The sequence below is a fragment of the Lissotriton helveticus genome, chromosome 7, assembly GCF_964261635.1.
Source record: "Lissotriton helveticus chromosome 7, aLisHel1.1, whole genome shotgun sequence".
Classification (NCBI taxonomy): Eukaryota; Metazoa; Chordata; class Amphibia; order Caudata; family Salamandridae; genus Lissotriton; species Lissotriton helveticus.
The window spans coordinates 678,866,825-678,891,761 of NC_136068.1; the positions used below are offsets into that span (position 1 = coordinate 678,866,825).

The following is a 24,937-nucleotide window of genomic DNA, read 5'->3' on the forward strand; positions in this document are numbered from 1 at the left end:
TGGTGGGATTGTAAATGAATCAACACAGTGATGTTACAGAAACAAGTGAAAAACATGTTTGTCTATGAAAGTAAACAAAGAATATGACATTAGAAAAGAAGTGTTGAGAGGAGTTTGTCTTCTGTACGTAGTTTTTTCAAGAAGTTCATAACACAATGCATGATGTGGTGAATTCTCATTTCACTTTCAATTCAATTCTCTTGTTCTCATTGGTGCATATGATTGTGTCTGTGTGCTAGTTTTGTTCAGACTGCAGTGATCTATCAGTAACCCCCAAATCTGAATCCCAGGTTGTGCGTCTAAACCTTTCCTCCTCAGAGTGATAAAATAGGTATCATGGAATTAATGGAAATTTGTAATTTTAAGTGCTAAAAAGGGCAACAACAGCCACAACAACTGCTGCAAAAAATACAATGTATTTTTGTTTCATAAAAAACAATGAAACTGAAGGGAACAACGGAGAGACCAGAACAACCGGTTATGGTAGCACAGTGGGCTAATGTATCCACAAATCTGTGTTTAATTCCACGTTCCCAGGTTTAAATCCTGTTTGAACTACTTAGCCTTTCATCCTTACAAGGTTGACAAAATGAGTACCACACAACGTGCACTATTCAAACAACAAGCTTCCTGCGCAAATAGCTGCTATGGCAAAAGTGCTCTGTCCCTCTGTGCAGTATTTCCTTGGAGATTTAAAATTGCCTTCAATGGGTGGACACTACGTACCTCGTTGTGTGATTTTATTTTTTACGCAAAAGTTGATAATCGATTGCCCGCACAATGTCCATTCTCCACTACACCAAATGCTTATGTGAAGCAGCACTAGCCACACCTTGCTTTTATTTTGTCGTTCTAACTCATGCAAAACACCCAAAATGGACACTAGAGTCAGGGGCACTGGAATTATGCGGCAGGAGATGGCCAAATTATGCAGCAGGGTTGAGTAGATTATACGGCAAGAAAAGGCAAATTATGCAGCAGGGTTGAGTAGATTATACGGCAAGAAAAGGCAAATTATGCAGCAGGGTTGAGTAGATTATACGGCAAGAAAAGGCAAATTATGCAGCAGGGTTGATTAGATTATACGGCAAGAAAAGGCAAATTATGCAGCATAATGTCCCATATTTTGTAACCGTATTACTTCATTATTTCGTCATTTTAAACTTGGTAACACTGTCTAGGCATTGGTTGCACCTCATTAGTACCATGTTAATATCTAAAATATAGAAATAGGCAATAAAAAAGTCACAAGTTCAGCTTTGCAAAGGGCATTTCAGTGTGCAGCACCACATGTTGCTGCATTTTTAGTATCTTTTGAACAGTTTGAGCAAGAAACAGTTTTTTTTTAATCTGCAGATTATGCGGCAGATGATGGATTATTTGGGAAATGCAGTAAATCTATAATCATGCGAAAATCACTGCAGCTGCACAATTGTATAATTCCAGAGGCCCTGAATATAGTCCAAACGTCAAAAACAACTTTTTGGAACTCAGTCAACCTAAAACTTTGGTGCAAAAGCAAGCGTTACTGTGAGCCTGAGAAATGGCCAGCCCCCTGTTATTTAAATAGGAAAGGTTTGATTGAATTTTTAAAGACCAGATCATTTTTTATATATTTTAGGGAGAATTGGAGCTCATTCCAAAGCTTTGAGTGCTGAAAGTGAAGAGATCATCCCCCACTGCAAGGTTTATTTATCCGGAAGCCTGACCCGAGATTCTCAGGTGTCGCTGTGGTCAGCAGTACGTTCGGTAGTTATCAGAGTCAAATCGGATATTATTGTAGCAATTTTTATGAGTAAGGCAGGGGGCCTGATTCTTTGGTACTAGGAGAGCCAGTGAAGAGTAAGCCTTATCGCCATCATATGATCACTTTTCTTAAGTTTACAGCCCAGTCTTACCTCAAAATTCTGAAAGTTCTGGGGAAAAGCAGTTGTTCTACTGGCAAGGGTTAATTCAGGGAATTAAGGTATCCCACTAGCTATAAAGCATGAGCATACTTCCGTACCACATGAATCACTTGGAAGGAATGGTAGAATTTTCCATTGTGCCGTCAGTATCCCAAAGCAGGGGTTAACAACAGAGGAAATATGATGGGCAATTGACAGATTTTCATGAAGAATCACATTAATTAATTTGACCTTTGCCACAGGGCAGGTCACCCATGGAAAAAGGCTGTAAACAGTTGCTCACGTGAAGTTCTCCCACCGTGAAGTAAGTGATCTGTGTTAAGGGTCCATCCTTTGTTGGAGATTGTTAAAAAAAAAAACATTTAACACTATCCACGCGGTGCAGATTTCCGCGGTGCGCTAAAGATTTCTAAATCCCGCGGTTCATGATGAGCTCAGCTCGTCATGAGTGTACAAGAGGTGTACCTTATGACGAGCTGAGCTCGTCATGAGCGTCAAAGGGGTTAAGTTGGCTCAAAGATCTAGTGCTTATTGGTTCAGATTAACCATTATCTATGTGTCCTTCATATATTTGAAAATGCTTGGCACACACATGAGTGGAAAAGTTGCAGCAGAGGTTGACCGTAGAGATTACATTACACCTTGGAAAAGGAAGAACCTTGCAGCACACCGCAATTAATCATGTCACATCTACCAAAAGGTAGCCACCCATAACAGATGACAAACCTATCAATAAAGATCTAAACCAATGGCGGAGGATACCTATGAACCTAGAGTCTGAAAGTCTTCTCAACAGCTCCTTTTTGATGTACCATATGCAAGTCTGCTGAGAGATCGGTTCATATCATTCTAACTGCATCATCCAGAATAGTATGGTGTTGATTCATCTGTCATAGAGATCAGAACCATCTCAGTGTCCCTCTGTTTTCAAAACCCATCTACCTGTTATCCAACTAGTTGCCTTCTTCTAGAACCATTGCACAGATGCTTTGTCTGGCAGTTTTTTTCATGGATTTTTCCCAAACCTGTCAGAAGTTACATCAGAACAGAATTGGGTTTATGTCGGATGCATGCAAATTATTTTTCTTAGTAGCCTCAATCAATCAATCAGGGAATTATAAGCACGCTCCTCACCCGTGAGGGTCTCATGGTGCTGAGGGAGGTCCACAGATCAGTTTAGCGGAAGAACCAGGTCTTGAGGGTCTTCCTGAAGGTGTTCAGGGAGGGGCGTGTTTGATGTCTGCCTGTAGCTCATTCCAGGTCTTAGCTGCAATGTAAGAGAAGGATCTTCCGCCTGCTATTGCTCTGTGGATGCGCAGGGTTTCGGCCAGAGCGAGGTTGGTAGATCGGATGTTTCTCTTGGGTACGTGGATGTTGATTCTGTTGTTGAGGTATTTGGGTCTGTTGTTGTGTAGGCATTTGTAGGTGCGAGTGAGGATTTTGAAATTGACTCTTTTCTCCACGGGGAGGCAGTGGGGACTTCGTAGGTGTTGGCTGATGTGTTCGTGTCGGGGGATGCCGAGGATGAGTCTGACGGCAGTGTCCTGTATTGCGGAGTATGGACTTGTAAATGCCTGCATAGAGTGCGTTTCCATAGTCCAGTCTGCTGGTGATGAGTGCGTGGGTGACTGTCTTCCTTGACTCAGGGGGGTTCCTCTTGAAGGTCATGCGGAGGATGTTGAAGCAGCTGGAGGTGGGGGCGTTGACCTCTCGGTTCATGGTGAGTGATGAGTCTAGTACGATGCCGAGGTTCTTGGCGTGGTCTGATGGGGTAGGTGGGCCTCCAAGGGCGGTCAGCCACCAGGTGCTGCCCCATGCAGAAGGAGTGGTACAGAGGACAAGGACCTTTGTCTTCTCTGTGTTTAGCTTCAGGCAGCTGTTGGTCATCCAGACTGCAATGTTTTGCATTCCTTTCTGGAAGTTGAGTTTGGCAGTGGTGGGGTCTTTGGTGAGGGAGAGGATGAGCTGGGTGTCGTTGGCGTAGGATACGATGTTTAGGCTGTATTGTCAAACAATGACCATGAGGGGGGGCCATGTAGATGTTGAAGAGGGTGGGTCTCAGTGATGAGCACTATGGGACTCCGCAGGTGATTTTCGTGGGGTCGGAAAGGAAGAGAAAGCATGGTCAATGCATCTTGCTTCCATGAGTCCTGAACCATACCAGAAACAAGTACAGTAAGAGTTTAAACAGTCCAGTGCTCTTTCCTATCAGCAAGAGCTTGGAGTATAGCAGGGATAAGGTGGGGATCGGGGTCACCAGTGGAACTCAACTTAATAGCAGATAAAAGTGGAACCACTGTGTCCTCTCATTGCATCCAGAAGCTGGACCACTCTTAATGAGCATCCTATTGCAGGAAAGGGTGTCGATTTTTTAATACTGCATGATCTTTTCACCTTGAAGAAAAATTCTACTGAAATACACCCACAGAGGCAATCAATCTATCAATCAAAATACTTTATTCAGCTATATTGAGCCATAAAACTCACATAACAAGAAGAATCTGCATTAATTAACAAATAACAAAAAAAATTAAAACACTTGATACAAACAGTAGATTATAAAAACCTTACATAAAATCACAGGCATCCAGTAAAGTCACATAACATATACAGTCACATATACAGGTGAAAATGTCAGTATTTTGATCGTGATATTAGGGGGCTTAAAATATAATTCAAAACAGCATAGACATCACTTTCATTTCCCAGACCTGCAAGTAGGGGAAGGCGACCGTATGAAGTCCGGAGCCATTAATAAAACATACATAAGCATTTCAAACTCTTAAGTTGTAGATTAAGTTGTAGATTAGTTATTCTTCATTCACTGTAGCAGATATTCTCTCAGCTACTACTATTACTACTTTGTATCCTGCAGCTGCCAGTATTCATAAGTATGTTTCAAGGATCTATTCTTTGATCTGGGGGGACCATGTATACTCACACCCTGTGCCCAGTTTCTGTGCTTTGTGTTGTTTTACTGCCAACATCTTTCCAACCAGGATTGCATTGATGTTTTTTGGAGTTCCTAAACAGATCAAAATCAAGACACAATATTAACTGGAACTTAGGGTTACCACGTAGTACCATGTTGTACACTTTCTGCATTCTATGTGTTTGAGATTCTGCGACCGAGGCAACTTGCCCAGAACAGAAAAACTGATATCTTGCATCCCATCATACGTTTACAGTAAATGTATTGTATGCTTATAAATGGTGTACGAATAGAAAATTACAAAAGAAATGTGCTTAAACAACACCTTGGCTTCTACTTTTGAAAAACATCTGGGGGTGGGGGGGTTGAGAGGGGTGCGAGATGTAGCGAATATCTTGAAAATATATTGTAAGCCCTGTTCAACCACCCTCAAAGTGTTTATAAAGCAGTTTGCTAGTGATTTTCTTAGAAACTGAGCAAAAGATAAAAGACACAAAATTGATGGACTGAATGGATTTATACCCAGATCTCTGTACTGTGGTGAATGTATGACATTGTTCTGCATTCTGTCCACCAATTGTTCATTTTGCATATGTCACCCCGAGTGGGACGGGTATGCCCAGACGTGGGTCCCGTGCTCTCCATGCCACTGGAGTCAAGCTATTCTGGCTGATGAGGGGGGAATCCCCGAAACCGGTCCTAGGATGCTTGATTCCAGTCCAGGGAGGATACTTTTGCTGCATGTGACACTTATGCATTTCATTATTTATTTAACAGTTTACATAGTACTCAATTACTGACCCAGTGTATTGGCGCTTCGCTCCTACTCATTAACGCTTGCACACCATCATGTGGTTGTGTCATTGAGGACTACTGTCAACTACAATGAAGTAAACTCAGACTTTGTTTCAATAGTAGGCACAAATGGCTGCAAATAGCGTTGTTTCCTTTACAGTAACAAGCCAATCCCTTATATGCATGGATACCCTCTGTTGTTGTAGCCCCACTGATTTGAAAAGAGAGATTTGGCTACTGTGGGGACAGATAGTAGGCAGGAAAAAAGGAGGTTGAGCCATTCGGCCCAGAGCCTACAGCCCCCTCCAGCAGCTATACCCCTCAGCGTGAGCTCATTCTTTGACTGGCTATGAAGCTAAAATGTATATTTTAATATTGCCAAGCAATACTTCCAACTTTTGATACAATAACAATCTTTGGAAATGCTTTTGAAAACCACCTAAAAAGAAAGAAGCCCACAAGGTAAAGGGTATATTTTTGCTCATGAAGGAGGTTAAACTGGACTTTCAAGCAACATGGTGCACAATTAGAGGCAGCCAGTCTATCCTCGAAGATGTATTGTACCACTGGGATGCTGAGAGCTCCACTGTAGCCAAGGAATTGCTCAGGGCCAATGATGACTGGTATAGGCCTTCTGCTCCAATATTCCAGTTTTATCTTTCTGTTTTTACCTTTCTAATCCATAACATTCTCCTCTTTGTAGGTGAAATGATCTTATAGCCTTTTAGGCCTTAAGTCTCCGGTTATACCAGTTGTCTAAGGCCCTCTCCCTCATTATAAACCCTCATCTTCAGATCTGGGCCACGACACAGGTTCACAATCTTTAACAATGAGTATAGATCTCTGCAGCAGCCTATACTGCTATATTAAAAAATAGGAGAAACATGAACTCAGCAGTGATTCCAGTAAAGGTTGTGTGCAGGTGGTTACTTGGAGAGAGTGGTTTAAGCTCTCACATGACGCAAAACACTCCGAAGGTGCGACCAAAAGTTAACACACAATGTTGCTATTTGAAAAAACTCAAATACATTTAGAGAATCCAATTTATTGATAATCTGGGTCGGGGGCACTATTACAAGAGTTCCTATCACAGCAAAAGATTGAAAATCACCTTTGAAAAGTGTGCTGCATGCCATTAAGACATGAAAATAACCAAAAGATTATTGGTTGATTGTTCCAACCTGTGTCTGGATGTATTCTCATATTAGTTACTCTCATGATGAATATGGTAACAACTAGTCCTAACAGTTTCCAGATGAAACAACGCACAGAGACCATAAGGGCCAAAACACAATGATATTTTGTATCAGTCCCACAATTGGGATTTTGTTGCTGTAGGTTTATGTGACATAAGCACCAAGTCTAGTAAAAGACGTTCTGATTTAAAAATGATTCTATCCCTTTTCCAAAAAGGGTAAAAGACAAAACAGCAAAATCAAGCTGTGCATTAACAATTAGGGTGACCAACCGTCCGTAAATTTCACGGACAGTCCGTAATTTTGGTCGTCTGTCCGTTGTCCGTGAAGGATTCTTTAACGGACGCCATTTGTCCGTAATTTTAACCAGGCACAGCTTCCATCCACTTCCCTTCTTGACACCGATGCTGTTCGAAAGCTCAGATACCCCGAAGCATTGGAGAGGCACAGCGGGATGGCAACCCTCACACCTTCAGCCCTTGACTTCAGCCCTTGATGAGCTGTTAAGAGGTGCTTGAAGGTGACTGAGAGGGAGGGGCTGCAGCTTCGTGAGCAGGGGGCATCTATTCAGATGCAAACAGCCCTGAATGCGTCTCTGCTATTTAGAGGGGGGCTCACACATTCCATTTCTACCCAGGGCCCCAAACATCCTAGACTCGGCCAGATTACACAGAGGCAGCACGTGGTTCTCTCTCGTCACAGAGCTTAATTACTGTCACTAAATTGTAAGCAAATCTCAGTTCTTCAAACATGCAGTTTATAATGTAATAAAATTAAGAAATGGCACAATCACACCCACACTGATTAACAAATGACAATCAGTTAAACCAGTTCTCTTAGAGTATCTCCTGTAAGTACTGTACATCAAAGTGGGGGATGGCATTTTGGACAGAGAGCCTGTCATCTCGCTGTCTTGTGCAGGAGGGGGCGAGGAGCCCAAGATGATACTAGAATACTGCATGCCCACTCCTGTGTCCACCCTGGTGGATCCTGTTCCCCCTCCTGTGATGGCTCCGGTCCCCCCTCCCCTCCGCCTGTGATGGCTCCTGTCCCCCCCCCTGTGAATGCTTCTGTCCCCCCACTGTGGTGGATCCTCTCCCCCTCCCCCACCCCTGCCTGTGATGGCTCCTGTCCCCCCCTGTGATGGCTCCTGTCTCCGCCCTGGGTGGCTTCTGTCCCAGCCCTGGAACGGCTCCTGCAGCGAGGGTGAAGTTCCTGATGGGCCTCTTCTCAAAAGGGCTCAGCTCAAATTAATATGGAAAGGTGGACGAGTAAGTAAGTGAAGGGATGGGTGGATGGCTGGATGAATTAGTGAAAGGGTGAATGGATGAATGAAAGATTGAATAAATGGATAATGAGAGGATTGATGGATTGATGAGTGAGGGGAAGGATGGATGAAAGAAAATGTAAATAGCTGGATGTATGGGTGGCAGGGTAGCTGGATGATGGATGAGGAGAACGATGGATGAGGGGAAGGATGGATGGATGAGTGGAAGGATGGATGGATGAGGGGAAGGATGGATGGATGAGGGGATGGATGGATGGAGGGGAAGGATGGATGGATGAGGGGAAGGAAGGATGGATGGATGAGGGGAAGGATGGATGAGGGGAATGATGGATGGATGAGGGGATGGATGGAGGGGAAGGATGGATGGATAGATGGGTGAGGGGAAGGATGGATGATGGATGAAAGGAAGGATGGCTAAGGGGAAGGATGGAAGGATGAGGGGAAGGATGGATGGATGAGTGGAAGGAAGGATGGATGGATGAGGGGAAGGATGGATGAGGGGAAGAATGGATGGATGAGGGGATGGATGGAGGGGAAGGATGGATGGATGGATGGGTAAGTGGGTGAAAGGATGGATGGACGATGAGGAGAAGGATGGATGGATGGATGATGAGGGGGAGGATGGATGGATGAATGATGAGGGGATGAATGGATGGAGGGGAAGGATGGATGGATGAGGGGAAGGATGGATGAGGGGAATGATGGGTGGATAAGGTGATGGGTGGATAAGGGGATGGATGGAGGGGAAGGATGGATGGATAGATGGGTGAGGGGAAGGATGATGATGGATGAAAGGAAGGATGGATAAGGGGAAGGATGGAAGGATGAGGGGAAGGATGGATGGATGAGTGGAAGGAAGGATGGATGGATGAGGGGAAGGATGGATGAGAGGATGGATGGATGAGGGGAGGGATGGATGGATGAGGGGATGGATGGAGGGGAAGGATGGATGGATGGATGGGTGGGTGGGTGAAAGGATGGATGGACAATGAGGGGAAGGATGGATGGATGGATGATGGGGGGAGGATGGATGGATGAGGGGATGGATGGAGGGGAAGGATGGATGGATGGGTGGGTGGGTGAAAGGATGGATGGACAATGAGGGGAAGGATGGATGGATGGATGATGGGGGGAGGATGGATGGATGATGAGGGGATGGATGGATGATGAGGGGGTGGGTGAAAGGATGGATGGATGGATGGATGGATGATGAGGGGAAGGATGGATGGATGATGAGGGGAAGGATAGATGGATGGACGATGAGTGGGTGGGTGAAAGGATGGATGGATGGAGAGTGGGTGAAAGGATGGATGATGAGGGGAAGGATGGATGATGAGGGGGTGGGTGAAAGGATGGATGGCTGATGAGGGGGTGGGTGAAAGGATGGATGGATGATGAGGGGGTGGGTGAAAGGATGGATGGCTGATGAGGGGGTGGGTGAAAGGATGGATGATGAGGGGAAGGATGGATGGATGATGAGGGGGTGGGTGGGTGAAAAGATGGATGGATGGATGATGAGGGGGAGGATGGATGGATGGATGATGAGGGGGTGGGTGGGTGAAAAGATGGATGGATGGATGATGAGGGGGGAGGATGGATGGATGGATGATGAGGGGGTGGGTGAAAGGATGGATGATGAGGAGAAGGGTGGATGGATGGATGATGAGGGGGTGGGTGAAAGGATGGATGATGAGGAGAAGGGTGGATGGATGGATGATGAGGGGGTGGGTGAAAGGATGGATGATGAGGAGAAGGGTGGATGGATGGATGACGAGGGGGGGAGGATGGATGGATGATGAGGGTAAGGGTGGATGGATGGATGATGAGGGGCTGGGTGAAAGGATGGAGGAAGTATGATGAGGGGAAGGATGGATGGATGATGAGTGGGTGGGTGAAAGGATGGATGGATGGAGAGTGGGTGAAAGGATGGATGATGAGTGGGCGGGTGAAAGGATGGATGAGTGGGTGGGTGGATGGTGGGTAGGTGAAAGGATGGATGAGTGAATTGGATGGTGGGTGGGTGGGTGAAAGGATGGATGAGTGGGTGGGTGGATGGTTGGGTGGATGATGGGTGGGTGGGTGGATGAGTGAAATGATGGATGGATTGATGGATTGATAAGTGCAAGGGTGAATGAATGTACGTATAAGTGAAAGGGTGGATGTAAGGATGGATGAGTGAGTGAAAGGGAGGGTAGATGGACAAAAGGATGAATAGATGTGTGAAGGAGTGAAATTATAGATGGATGAGTGATAGGGTCAATGGATGGATTCATGAGTGGATGAGTAGATGGATGGATGGGTGGGTGGATGGATGGATGGATGGATGGAAAGAAGGATGGCTAAGTGAAAGGGTCGATGGAGAGAGAAAGGGAGGATGGATGGATGACTAATAGAGTGGATGGGTGGAAGGATTAGTAAGTGAAAGGATGGCTGGATTGGTGAAAGGTTAAATGGCTGGATGGATGAGTGAATGGATGGATGGGATGAAGAGTGGATGGATAAGTGTACAGATGGATAGGGTGAAAGGGTGGATGGATGGATAACGGATGGATGAGTGAAAGGATGGATGAAGGGATGGATGAAGGGATGGATGAGTGAAATGATAGATGGAAGGATACATGATGGATAGGTTTGCAAATGGTTGAATATGTTTGAAAATGGCTGGGATTAATTATATACTATTGCGCGACCTCTGATGTGTCTGTAAAACTTACCTATTGTCCTGAAGTTTTGTCCTGAATTTTGACCTCCTGTCCTGAATTTGTGTCCTGAATTTTGACCCTCTGTCCTGAATTTTTACACTCACCGTCCTGAATTTGCACCAATGCCAGTTGGTCACCCTATTAACAATTCATATTGCACTGTAATGGAACATTCCTGACTTTGACAACATGACTGTAAAAATGTCTTGCTTTTTCAAAACAAAATTCTGGAAGTAGACTTTGGAAAATAAAAAGCTACCAGCGCCTTGTTCAACAGCGTGCTTATTTACAGTATAGAAGGGTAATGCTTGTGTCAACTATGAGCGTGTGTCCCTGTCAATAGTCTGAAAATGGTGTCTGATTTGAATTTCTAAGAGTGCTATTAATGCCTGGCAGTGCCCAATTTATTGATACTATGTACATCCATTAAACGTGAAATATAAAACCCGTTTAGAAGCAGGACTGAGTCTTTGGTAATGTACTACAAGAGGACTGCAAATTCCATCTTTGCAAAACAGAAACTGGCTTATGTAATTTTATTTTATCATTTTTTTTCTCATTCAGTTGTTTCCTGGACCCTTAATATTGCAAGTTTAGGACACAGTCCCACGTCGGATTCTTATCATTGTCCGACAATCTTTCATTTTCATCCGATTTGTAAAACATTTGGAACAAATACTCCCTTAGCATATTTCAAATTGTTGGATAATCATGTGCCATTTGTGATCAATTTATCTACAGGAGGTTCTACTACTGAGATAAACATAGCCATATCCTTATACCAGAAATAACCTTTTTTTCTGCCCAGTTCAAGCAGTGGTAAACGGGCTGTTTATTTGCCCCCAAATTAATGTGTTTTTTTAATAAAAAATCCTGTAATTGGAATGTTATTTTATTAAGAGGTAAGCACACTATTATTTACAATGGAGTCAAATGCGTCTGTGTCCTTTGTTGTGTTTTGTAAAATGTTTAGCTTTAAAATGTGTTTTACAAATGTCTGTGAATCACTTTATAGGGCTGTCACTAGTACGTATTCCTGCTTATGTTTATGTATTAGATTATAATTGGGCTTGTTGACCTTTTCTTTTTCGGGCCTAGATTAAAATTGTTAATATATTTGAATTTATGGACACTGAACATTTAAAAGTTTAGATGGAAAAGGAACAGTAAAGAAAGCCTTTAAATGTTTTTCTTCTGGCAGCAATATTGTGTTTTTAAAGAAACGCTATCAAATATCCCTGTGTCTTTCATGAGTTGTTATTGTCCAGCACTCCTAGTCTAAATATCCTTCCAGCTTTACTGTTTACCTTTCACCCGGTCCCAAAGGATTTCCGGATAATACAGCTCTCAGAAGTGCTAGAAATGGCATGTTGGCGCTTTCCAAACACTCAAATAAGACGAAAGGCCACATGATATAATGCTGGGAATGAAACACCCAGAAGTTGACTTTGGTAATGTATGTCAAGTGGCCTCCTGGCCTACCAGGAAGTCTAGTCTTTCACAAACGTTCTTGTTATGGGGTTGTGGTTCCCCTGAACCTCGTGTTGATGGTATGGGTGCCTTTTAGGCCTTTTAGAATCAGCCTTGGATTGGACTGGGCTCGATGTCTGTTTACATTCTAAAATGGCGCTGGGGTGAGGCAGTCAGTCCCTTGCCTTTCAGAGGCCGCAGTCTGCCAGTATTCCAGCCCATGTCATGTAATGCGCAAACAAACACATCCCATCAGTGATATTTTCTCCTCTCGTCTGCTCCCCTCCACAGATAAAGCGGCACGGGCTTCCACAGAAGTGCACCCCGGGCTCCAGCCCCACCGGCCCAGTCCGCAGAGCTGCAGCCCCGGGGCCAAGGTGACATGTCTCCAGGAGCAGGTCCTGCCAGGTGAGGGAGCGGTGGAACTAAGAGGTCACAGACCGCTGGCTGTACACTGTATTTTGTAGTTCAAACGCAAGAGAGGGGCTTCCTACATACATATCACGAACTTGGTAGACGGGTAGGGTGACCAGGCGTCCCGGATTTGCCCGGACGGTCCCTGTTTTTCACCTGCTGTCCAGGCAAATTTGAGGAAATTTAGCTCTTGTCCCTGTTGGTGACAGAAACCTGTGGGAGGTGTTTTTTAATGTTTTGCAGAGCAGGGATAGTTTTCAGTTGTTTCAAGAAAGCAATCTAATTAACAGGCAAGCTACTGGGCTTAAAAATTGCATTTTATGTATGTTCTAGCTGCCTGTTCTATAATTCTTTGCTGGGAGCCTGTCATTCTGTGCGCTCGCTTGAAATAAAAATGTTGTCCTTCTTCTATTTTCGTGAAATGTCCCGGATTTTTGGATTTAAAATTCTGGTCACCCTATAGACGGGTTTTAACCGCATGCGTGTGGCCGTTTTTCCCGCTGTGCGCTGGAATTTCATAATCACCATGTTGAGTGACGAGTTCACCTTGTCATCCGCACAGGGTAGGTAATGCTGATCAGCATGGAAGGGGTTAAACCGAGTCAATCGAATTGTGGTTCTTGCAGGTGCACGAGGGTGGATGGGTAGACAATCATTGACAAAGGCTATGGCGTTGTATTTTCTGTGCACTGTACCAGGTACGTTGTGTATGCAAGAGCACAGGCTATAAACGTTGCATGATGTTAGCGTTGTGTGGGTGGCAGTGACGTAATGCCAAATTATGTCCACCCCTAAAGAATGTGATGGGGCCCCTGAGTATCTCCTATCTCACATGTTCATTGGCCATGGGCTGAATGGGGCCCCCTGAGGGCTGCCCCTCAGGGTGCCTTCATTCTTCCCACTTGAATGTGGCAGGGCTGCAAGGGCCGTGTTATGGCCCTGGTGGGTGATAGCAACACAGGGTGCTACACCCTACTCACTGGATGTCACGGGGCAGGACGTGCCTTCTTTGAATTCGATTCATAATTCACTTTTGAACTGTGTGGTACAAAGTCATGTATTGTAATAGCATTTATATAGCGCTTACTATCCCCTACGAGGCACTGTTGTTGGTTTTTGAGATTAGGTTAGTGCGCTCATGCCAGAACACCCCGTGCATTTATTTCACTTCCTTTATGGTACATTAAATTAAGCACTTCCGTTGGTCAGGCATAAAACAGGCTGCTATGATGTTGCCAAACCTGCTTTGCTTTTCCTTCCTGTTTCCTGATACAACGATGACAGCAATCTCAGTGTCTGAGTGCACTAAAGGTCCAGTAGGGATCTTGTTTTGGATGTGTGGGGAGGGAGTGCTGATGGCACAGGGACCCTCTATTCAGCTCCCTCTCCTCTTCAGGCAGTTGGTCCAGGGTGGATTTGTTGAAAGAGGAGCTGATGACGTGGGTGGATGGCTGGAAACCCCTCAGCCAACAAAGAAGAACTACTCTTGGGTCCCAGGTGAATGCAAACACAGGGCATGTATAGACCGTACAATCTATGGTTCTGGTTGAGGTCTAGAAGACCGCGTGCCTGTAAAATGCAACAAGGGGTCTAGATGTCAGAGTGGACAACACTTGATGAGAAGAAATATTCCAGTGGTGTTCACTGTAAGCCCAGGATTGCCAGACTCATGCTAGGTTCTATGTTGCCACACAAGATCAACATACATGCAATTTAAATGAACTGAATTATTTTTCACAAGCAGGGGTTACTGTGGAAATAAGCCATGAATCCACCTGTCCTGGACCTGTGCTGGGCACCATTGCCATACCCAGTAACTGTGTTAAACACAGAGTACCAGATTAAACCCTGTGGAGGCCCCATGGCAGTCGAAATGTCAGGGCCGCCCACGCCATTTATCTCCTAATACCCAAAGCACCGGCTTTTTTTACATACTGGAAGCTGCCAGAAGAGGACATTTTAGGAGACAAACTGTTATGTGAATCTGATGTCTCTGGTGTATGTACTTTAAGTTGTTCATGGGTACATTACATTAATACAGTATTTTCTCTATAGAGCCTTTAATGTAAAGTTTTCCTTTCTTTGAGTTCATTTTTAGGGCTCGCCTGCTGATGCGCTTCAGCGCATAGCTGGCGAAGCTCTATAGGGGCTTATCCAGTGTTTATCCACTGGCGATTCCACTGGCGATTCCTTCAAGTGCATGTGCTTTTTAGGTCATTGCGCTTGCGCAAGCCCTAAAAAGCGCGTGCACAATGCCACCAGCCGCCTGCCTGCCTGCCTCGCATTACCACATCAAAGGCAGCCCTCCGAGCGCATTTCTCACCCCCTAATTATTCACGGCCGGCCGGCCGGCAGGCACATCAAAGGCTGCTGCTGCCGTGACTCGCATTTCTCCTCCCTCCTCCCCTATCACTGCCCAGGCCGGCCGTACTTTCTCTTTACAAGGGCGCCCATTCCTGAATCACTTGAAATCTCTCCACATTATTTGCATTTTGTTAATTAAAAAAATTAACTTCAACACAGCGTTGCACATTTTTCTCGACTTCGGAAGGATGAGTCCCAATCTCATTTGTACAAAGTGTTGTAATGGGATTATTGGAGAGTTAGAGAAACGTGCTCACAAGTTACATTTTTATGCAAATCATCTGAGTAAATAAACAATAGCATGGTGCCGTTTGCGTCCTTGACTTGATCTGGTTTTTATTTTTATTTTGCTATTATTCTCACAAAGGCTAAGAAGGTCTGCCTACTTTAGTATTAAGTGCTATACGTCGCATAAGCAACAGCTAACCATTCACTCACCCACGCAACGCCACTCACCCATGCAACGCCACTCACCCACGCAACGCCACTCACCAACGCAACGCCACTCACCCACGCAACGCCACTCACCCACGCAACACCACTCACACACGCAACGCCACTCACACACGCAACGCCACTCACACACGCAACGCCACTCACACACGCAACGCCACACACGCAACGCCACACACACACGCAACGCCACACACACATGCAACGCCACACACACATGCAACGCCACTCACACATGCAACGCCACTCACACATGCAACGCCACTCAACCACGCAACGCCACTCACACACGCAACGCCACTCAACCACGCAACGCCACTCACCCACGCAACGCCACTCACCCACGCAACGCCACTCAGCCACGCAACGCCACTCAGCCACGCAACGCCACTCACACACGCAACGCCACTCACACACGCAACGCCACTCACACACGCAACGCCACACACACACGCAACGCCACACACACACGCAACGCCACACACACAACGCCACACACACATGCAACGCCACACACACATGCAACGCCACTCACACATGCAACGCCACTCACACATGCAACGCCACTCACACATGCAACGCCACTCAACCACGCAACGCCACTCAACCACGCAACGCCACTCAACCACGCAACGCCACTCACCCACGCAACGCCACTCACCCACGCAACGCCACTCACCCACGCAACGCCACTCACCCACGCAACGCCACTCACCCACGCAACGCCACTCACCCACGCAACGCCACTCACCCACGCAACGCCACTCACCCACGCAACGCCACTCACCCACGCAACGCCACACACACACGCAACGCCACACGCAACGCCACACACACACGCAACGCCACACACACACGCAACGCCACTCACACATGCAACGCCACTCACACATGCAACGCCACTCACACACGCAACGCCACTCACACACGCAACGCCACTCACACACGCAACGCCACTCACCCACGCAACGCCACTCACCCACGCAACGCCACTCACCCACGCAACGCCACTCACCCACGCAACGCCACTCACCCACGCAACGCCACTCACCCGCGCAACGCCACTCACCCGCGCAACGCCACTCACCCACGCAACGCCACTCACCCACGCAACGCCACTCACCCACGCAACGCCACACACACACGCAACGCCACACACACACGCAACGCCACACACACACGCAACGCCACTCACCCACGCAACGCCACTCACCCACGCAACGCCACTCACCCACGCAACGCCACTCACCCACGCAACGCCACTCACCCACGCAACGCCACTCAGCCACGCAACGCCACTCAGCCACGCAACGCCACTCAGCCACGCAACGCCGCTCAGCCACGCAACGCCGCTCAGCCACGCAACGCCGCTCAGCCACGCAACGCCGCTCACCCACGCAACGCCACTCACCCACGCAACGCCGCTCACCCACGCAACGCCACTCACCCACGCAACGCCACTCACCCACGCAACGCCACTCACCCACGCAACGCCACTCACCCACGCAACGCCACTCATCCACGCAACGCCACTCATCCACGCAACGCCACTCATCTATATGCAAAACGAAAAATGTCAAACTCTTCTATTGCGAGACCTATTGCATTTTCAATGCTTGTTTTCTATCTTTTGGAAACAATATTTAAGAAAGCTTGATTTGTAATTTTGTTTCAAGATCAAATCAATATTATTTTGATCTGTTGTCATGGGGCCTCTAAAAGGAGTGGGGCCCAAATGCTTGGGCCTACTTTGCATATTTCGTCATTCGGAACAGTAAACACAGGGCTGTGCATAAAATTTATAATGCAAGAGTCATCTTGCATAGTTCCTCATCTTGTGCCATCGTTATTTCATATATTCTTTCATGTAATTCTCATTTTATGTGGGTGGGGCAGGTCCCTGGGGCATTCCTCATTTCTGAAGCTGGGGCCCATGGGGGCCCCAGCATCCACAGGGATGCCACCTCCCCGGTGCTGAAATAAATAATTTGTGTGGGGGGCTTGCGCCCCCTGCACTGCCCTGTGGACCACCACCTCCCCAGAGCACTGTTTATTTAAATTCGGGGGTCCGTTATGGACCCCTGGCCCCGGGAACCACTATCTCCCCGGGTCTTTACAAAGGATGGAAGGGGGTCCACGCAGCTCCCCTCTAGGAGCCCTTGATGGCACTGGGGACCGCCACTCCCCCCGGGCTGGCTCCTGCAATGTACCGGGATGCCCACCCCCGGAAAATTGCTGTTTGCTATGACAAGGTGGGAGCACGGCTCCCGCTCTGTCATAGCAAACTCCTGCTTTGCTTTTTGGAAGTGAGAGCAGGAAACCTGTTCTCGCTTCCAAAAAAGCAAATCTTCTTTGCTTTTGGGCAAGGGGAGCTGCATGTCAGCAGCTCCCCTTGCTCAAAAGCAATGCCATCTCCTGCAGGAGGCGGGGAGCCGGCAGGGACCATGTAGGCATTGGGATTCCCCCCCACGGCCCCCAACGCTAAGGGCCAGCCCCGGGGGATTGGGGTCCCCGGGGCCAGAAGTGGCTGGGAGAGGGGCCACCCGGCCACTACATTTCTCTTGCTTCTTTCTGCGCTTTTCTTCCTCTTTCTGCACATGCCCTACCTCTTTAGGAATAGTTAGAACATAGCACTTAAAAACCTTCGAAATTCACTCAAAAAACTATAGGTTTCAGGGATGTTATAGTTTGAAATAATCATTTAAAAAACCTTAGAAATTCACTGAAAAAACCATAGGTTTCAGGGACGTTATAGTTAGAAATTAGCATTTAAAAAAAACATAGAAATTCACTGAAAAAGCATAGGTTTCAGGAACGTTATAGTTAGTTGGACATTTCACTCGTAGAAAACCAGAGATATTTGGCAGTTCTATTTAGTTGAGCTAGCTATAACAAGGACCCCCGCAATGCACTGCTGATGAAGTCACATATTACATCATTCATGACATGATCAGTGACATCACTGATGACATCACTGATGACTTGGTAATAGAGAAAATTGTCTTCAGATCTCCCAACTTGAAAATATTTTTCTATGTATGACCAGGGAGTGGGGCCTTATGCTGAGAACTACCTAAGGAAACTCTGATCCCAACTAAGCCTCCCATCTCCTCCTAAAAATAAATAAAACAAAGGGCCGCTGAGGCTGTCGCCGATGTCCTGGGGTGCTTTCACGCCTCTTAATGGACTTTGTCTGCTTACAGCCTCCAAAGACAAGCTTCAAAGCCATACTGTATAGTGCTTTCCACCTTATCTTCCCTTTCATTGTGAGATATTGGCTTCTCACTAGGTGACCGTGTGAAAGGAGCTGATATTGTGTGACACTTGGTGGCACCGTGTGAGTTGGTAGTTCTCTTTCTTGCTCGGACAATGAAACATATCTATTGTGCGAGCTTCATAGCACTAACAAGCATCTCTACATAACTGTTAGAATGGATTTGTATACAGTACAAAGTAGGCTATGCATGTCATTTCATTTTTAGGGGTTATACATGGAAAAGGAGGCTAACAATAGAACTCTAGAGATGTGGTTTCTCAATTTTGCGTTCTACATTTTCTACCGATTGTTTTACTGCAAATTATTCATACCCTCAGTTAAAAACAGTGCAATGAGTATTGGAAAGAAAATGTAGGCACTTTATAAAATTAGCGAAAGTGACAACAGAAATTAGCGAAAGTGACAACAGAAACTAACAAGCTCCAACAAACTCAATTGTTTTGATGTTTGGCTCTAGAAATATTTTTATGTGTTGCAACTATGTTTTGTGTGGTATTCAGACCTACCCAGCCGGTTTCTCTTATTTCAGAAATGATGAGAGAGAGAGAGAGAGAGAAAGAGAGAGAGAGAGAGAGATCATAACAGCTTATGGAGAACGTAGTCCCTTCAAGATTTAACTTTTTGACATTTTGCCAAAAATTGCTGAATCAGCACTTTTGTAAAAATTCTGTTTTTATAAAAAAAAATCCCTCAAAAGTAAACAAACAAATGGGCCTGCCCTCCTTGTATCTGCACTGTTGCTGAGTCAATCAAAGGAGCGCTAGCAGCGGGCAAGAGAGTTGTGACCTCTGATTCACCTCCTTCTGTCCTGTTTTACTCTGGCCCCCATTTCTCTGCTATCACTTATCACCTGTGGCCCACCTCCTTCTGTATCCTGTGTCTCCTCTGGCCTCCTTTCCTCTGATGTCTCTTGTGAAGTTTGACGCCCCCCCACTGCTGTCCTGTGTCACCTCTGTTAACCCTTCCTCTGCTGCCCGGTGTCTTCCTTGGCCCATCACCCAACACAGCTCTTTGCCTCCTGTGCCCACTTCCCCTGTGTCCAATGCCTCCTCACCTCCTGCCCCTTCTCGCCACTAAATTGTGTCTCCAACGCCACCTACCCGCGTTGTTGTGTGTCTCTAGTGCCCACTTCCCATGACTCCAGTGCCCCACCACCCACCATTGCCCTGTATTTCCTGTGCCCATGTCTCTAGTGCTCTCCTCCCCCCACTGCCTCATCCAGCTCTGGTCCCGTGAAGCTCAGAGCCACCGCTGGAAAGCGAGATGCCTGGTGCCAGAGAGATTGTAACCTTTAAACCGAATTCTGCCCTTTCCCTGGCAACTAACTGCCCTCATATTGCAAGGTGTGGTGGTCCTGGAGACTATGCCAGGACATACACAGACCAAGCTGTATTGTTGTGACAGACACGTTTTTTAGCTTGTTGCAAAAATATTGCAAATTTTGGGGTTTGTGGCCGCTACAAATTTGCCAAGTCAGACTTCGACATCCTGTGAGGTCTGCGGGTACACAAACAGGGAATGGAGCCAGTCTCACACTTTAATGACTGTGCCACAATGACGGGACTTTATTCTGCAGGAGACTTACTGAGCCAGATATCTCATATCAGTGCGCATGTAAATTTGATGGGCCAAATGGCCATTGATTTTATCCACCAAAAAAGTTTGAAGATAGTACTTCAGGAAATTGCACACCAGAGAAGGGCTTCCTTTGGGCAAAACACATCAGGCAGAGTACATTGGCGATTACACATCAGAGAGATGTAAACTGAGTGTGCACATCCTAGAGTGCAGTCCATCCTGACACAAAGAAGGGGCTTTAATCTAATCGTGGAGTCTGCTATTGGAATGTGTAAAATCAGCATCCAGCAGTTGTTTTCGATGTCTTGTGGCTAACCTCTGACTCCAATAAGAAGCTAGTGAGAGGGCCAAGCAGAACAGATCTACTGAGGCAGAGAGATATGGAAAGTGGAGGCTTAGCAAACAGGCCAGGTTGTCCCTGGATCCCATGCAAAAATATTGTTGCAACACAGAAAAGAAAATCTAGACCTAAATGCCCAAACTATTCGGCTTGTCGTGGTTGAGTGGAGCCCAGAATTCCACACACCCCTTGTGGCAAAAGACATAAGTATTCTAAAAACGATTTGTAAATGAAATTTCCCATTTACTATAACAGACATTAGGCCTGGGCGGAGTTTATGAAGTTCTGCTATGCGGAACTACGTGAAGTGCCCTAAAAAATTCTGCTGCGCTCCGCAGAGATCCTCAAATGGTGGAGTGCGGAAAGTCGCACTGCTCGCACTGATTTTTAGTGCTGATAGTTTTTTCCATGCTGTAATATCAGCATGCACTACACCACATGCAGCGCAAGAGGGCGCTGCTTCTTTCTGCCACTCGAGTAGATGTTCCCAGGTTCCACAACTCAAGTGGTAGCGACATGCCGTGACCATCCACTTTGAGAAATCTTGCCAGGAGGCGGTCTAGAGTATTATTTTCCTCGCTCGCGCTCACCAACTTAATAATGGCGAACTGCGCGAGAGAAAAAACTCTGCTCCGTGCTGCTTTGCTGTGTTTTTTGGAACTCTGTGTGCTACGCAAAGCATGGAGTGGGCAAAACTACCCGAACTCTGTCGGTCTAGCCGAGTTTACCGCTCACCACTAACAGACACTAGCACATAGGGTGTAGGTGCACATTCATTTGGACTTTCACAGTTGGTTCACTCAAGGAGATACAGGGGCAACATCCGCCTTACTGAGGTCTACAGATTCAGAGCAGGCAGAGCTCTCATTTGCTGTCGGTCCTGGATGCCTCAGTTAATTGTTTCATCCCTTCATCAATGCATTTAACAGTAGTTTGACTGGATGCTGCTAATCAAATATAATTCCCTGTTAAACCTTTTCAATCTGCTGTATGACATTTTCACAGTGACAGTGGTCCGGGAATTGGCTGGGTGGTGTTCTGCTTTGATAGTGCCAGATGGTACTCCCTGATTTCATTTGAAGAAGCTTTCCATCTTCCAGTAGTGAATTCTGGGGTGGTGCTTTGCTTGCTTTTCATTAGCTCTCTGAAGGGAGGTGGTACTGCTTGTTATCAACACGTGTTTAGAAGTGCAGTCATTGATGGCGAATCATAGGCGAATGAGCACATTTATGTACTTAAGTGGCTCCTCCGTAATGGCAGAGGAGTGCTGCCCCCCCTGCGAAAAGAGGAAATATAAAATGATAATAAAAGCATTTTTTTATCAATTGATTTTTGCCTTACAGCTGATGAAGTGAGTCTTCAGGCCGGCCAAAACACTTGCCCACTTATGTTTCTCCAACCTGGTTGTGTTGCACAGCTGGGTTAGAGAAACACCCCAGGCTCCTATGCACTGTCTGAGCGGCAAACAAAGCCACTCAGACCAATCCCAGAGCTTCCCTCATGCTGGGAATAGCATCTAGGAGCCTGCGCAGTCGCAGTCCAGGGTCGGAGGAGAGAGCGGAAGGCGGTGGTCGTCGATGCGGCATGAAAGTATGATTTTCATTATTTTCAGTTTGGGTTTAGCTTTTGGTTTTATTCCCCCAACCGGCCGCCCGACCACTAAACAATAATAGCAGCCGCCACTGTATATGTATTGAGCAGCAGTTCTAAAATGTAATATCAGTTAGGTGACCTATATGTACCCATTGTGGAGCATCCTCCCCCAGTTTGTTTAGGCCAGGTGGAGGTTGGGCGGAACACTATGCTACACTCGCGGAGTGTGTGGAGTTTGCGCAACTAAGCAATACGCAAATTTCACGTAGCACAGGGCAAAAATGCATAGCGTAGCGGGGTCTTTTTGCTCACTCACGGTCCTCAACGTCAAGTTGGCGACCTTGAGCGAGCAAAATCACCATCCCGGCTAGACTTTTTCCTCATTCGTGATTAGCAACATCAAGTTGCCGATCGCAAGTGTGGAAAATAAACCTCCCGGCAAGATTCTCAACGCGGGGAGGTCCGGTTTCTCATTGCGAGTGGTCGGTATGCTCGCGACCGCTCGCAATGAGAAACTACCAGTCCGCATTTAGAAAGCTGCAGCTCGAGTACAAATCTACTCGAGCGGCAGAAAACAACCGCTTACACTGTTCAAGATGCCGTTTGCAATGATTGCACAGTGCGGACAAGCATCCGGCACTGTGCAATCAGTGCGAACAGCATTTTCCCTACCACACTACGCAGTTTGTGTAGCTACGCATAGCTTGCGTAGTGCGAAGTGCACTTCGCGTAGCTGCATGTAGCGCTACTAAGCGTACTACGCCCAGGGTTATCATGCTACTACAGTGTCAAGGTCAGTATGCACGAAATGGATTCACTTCTGCCGGATCTTGGCATTGCATTGTGGATAGGGAGCCGCTGGCGGAATGAGAACAGGAATTAAATCTCTCCTTCCATGCAGCTGTCCCCTGTGCTCTGCTGGTAACCCTGTCACTCGCCAACACCAAGCAGAGACTTAGACCCTAGGGAACTCTACTTATTCATTTATTTTAATGACGAAGGTTTCAAGTGACCCAAAGTGTGAGGATTCAGTTGACTCCTGTTTGAATTTTGATTGGAATCTAAATGGTTAATGACAAATCCACTGGAAATTCATTCTCATAGCAGGCAGGGCCAAAGAACACCTGAAACAGGTAGAACTGGACCATATGTGTTTTAGAGAATGTTACTAGAAGCATCATAGTTCTCCGGGCTGAAAGCTAGGACGTTATTTTCTCTGTAAACAAACATAGTTATCATTAGTAAAACTGGTAGATTGGCCCCGAGGACCCGGGGTGCAAGGGGTCCTCTTTACACTAAGGGCCAGATGTAGGTAATCCAGATTTATCGATTCTAAAATACCGAATTTTACCGATTCGGTATTTTAAAATCGGTAAATGGGATGTAGGTATTCATTCGGTAAGTATTACCGAATCGGTAAGATTCGGTAAATACCGAATCGGTTTTTACCGAATCAGTGATTCCCATTCATTCCTTTGGGCCTGGAGGCCCATAGGAATGGGCCCACTTACAAATGTAGTTCCCTTGTTCAACAGATGTTCTTCAAATTGTGTTAAATGTTGTTTGGAGATGTTTACTATGAGATTTTCCCTTGGCTTCTCAAACCTTTCTTCTTGTTTTCTTTTTCCTTTTCCTTGTCCTCGTCTTGTCTTTTTTCGAGTTGTTTTGAAGTGATTTAATCCGGTGGTCTGCTTTGTGCTCCCTCCTTCTCAAAAAAAAGAAGAAGATGATGAGGATGCTATATTATTGGCTTCATGACCTGATGTTGGTAGATCTGCTGCCTTGTCAGATGGTTTAAGGCTCGATGAGTGACTGGCTGGTTGTCTAGAAATGTTTGTATCCCTGTCCGAGATTACACTTTCTTCTGAAGAAGCTGGTTGTGTTTTTTTACCACTATATCTCCGTTGTGCATAAACCTCAGCCCATGTGTAAGCTTCATTCAACTTATAATCAATAGTATCCCTTTTGAATTTACGTAGCTTAGTTTCTTGTAGTTCCTTCCTATATTCATCAAGACGAGTGTTTAAGTCATCTAGAAATCTTTCCAATGGTTCAGCTTCCATTCGGGCAGATAGTTCTTGCTTTGTATTGTAAATTTCTTCCTCAAGTTCACTTATTGTTTTTGAAAGTTTCTCTATTAAGAGTAGAATTAAATCAAGTGAACATTTATTAAGGATACAATACCATTTTTCCATGATTTGTGGATTGTTATTGAGTCTGAATAGCATTGGTCGTATTGCTAGCATGAGACCACGTGGGATCCTCTTCACGCGGTGATATTGAATTAAAGTAGAGGCATGTAAACGTTGGTTAAGTTTGCGTCTTGTGAGATATTCCAATTGGCGTAATTGCTGAGTGATTGATCCGCTTTGGGCATCGAATGTTTTAGTTTCCTTTATTAGTTTGTAGATTTCTGTGGCTTCATCAGCCGTATAAACTTTTGTAGATGCACGGTTGTCCGTGATATTTGCAATTGATTCGAAAGACATATTTCAATTGGTGGTGCTGATTTTCACTTTAGCAGAGTGAATAAATCAATGTATGTGTGTGGAAATCGCACTCAGGTTTTTGTGGGAGTTGATCCGACTATTCTGGTATGTGTGCAATGTCAGATTAATGCCTGCTAAC

At 46.0% G+C, this 24,937-nt stretch overlaps 1 protein-coding gene across 3 annotated transcripts in view; it reads left to right on the forward strand.

The window, feature by feature from the left end:
* SH3TC2 (SH3 domain and tetratricopeptide repeats 2) overlaps window positions 1–24,937 on the forward strand; it is a 313,696-nt gene that overhangs the window by 45,836 nt on the left and 242,923 nt on the right. For all 3 annotated transcript variants that reach the window (XM_078652997.1, XM_078652994.1, XM_078652995.1), the window contains exon 2: window positions 12,582–12,698. In XM_078652997.1, the coding sequence (XP_078509123.1) occupies window positions 12,582–12,698 (117 nt within the window). The remainder of the gene's footprint in view (window positions 1–12,581; window positions 12,699–24,937) is intronic.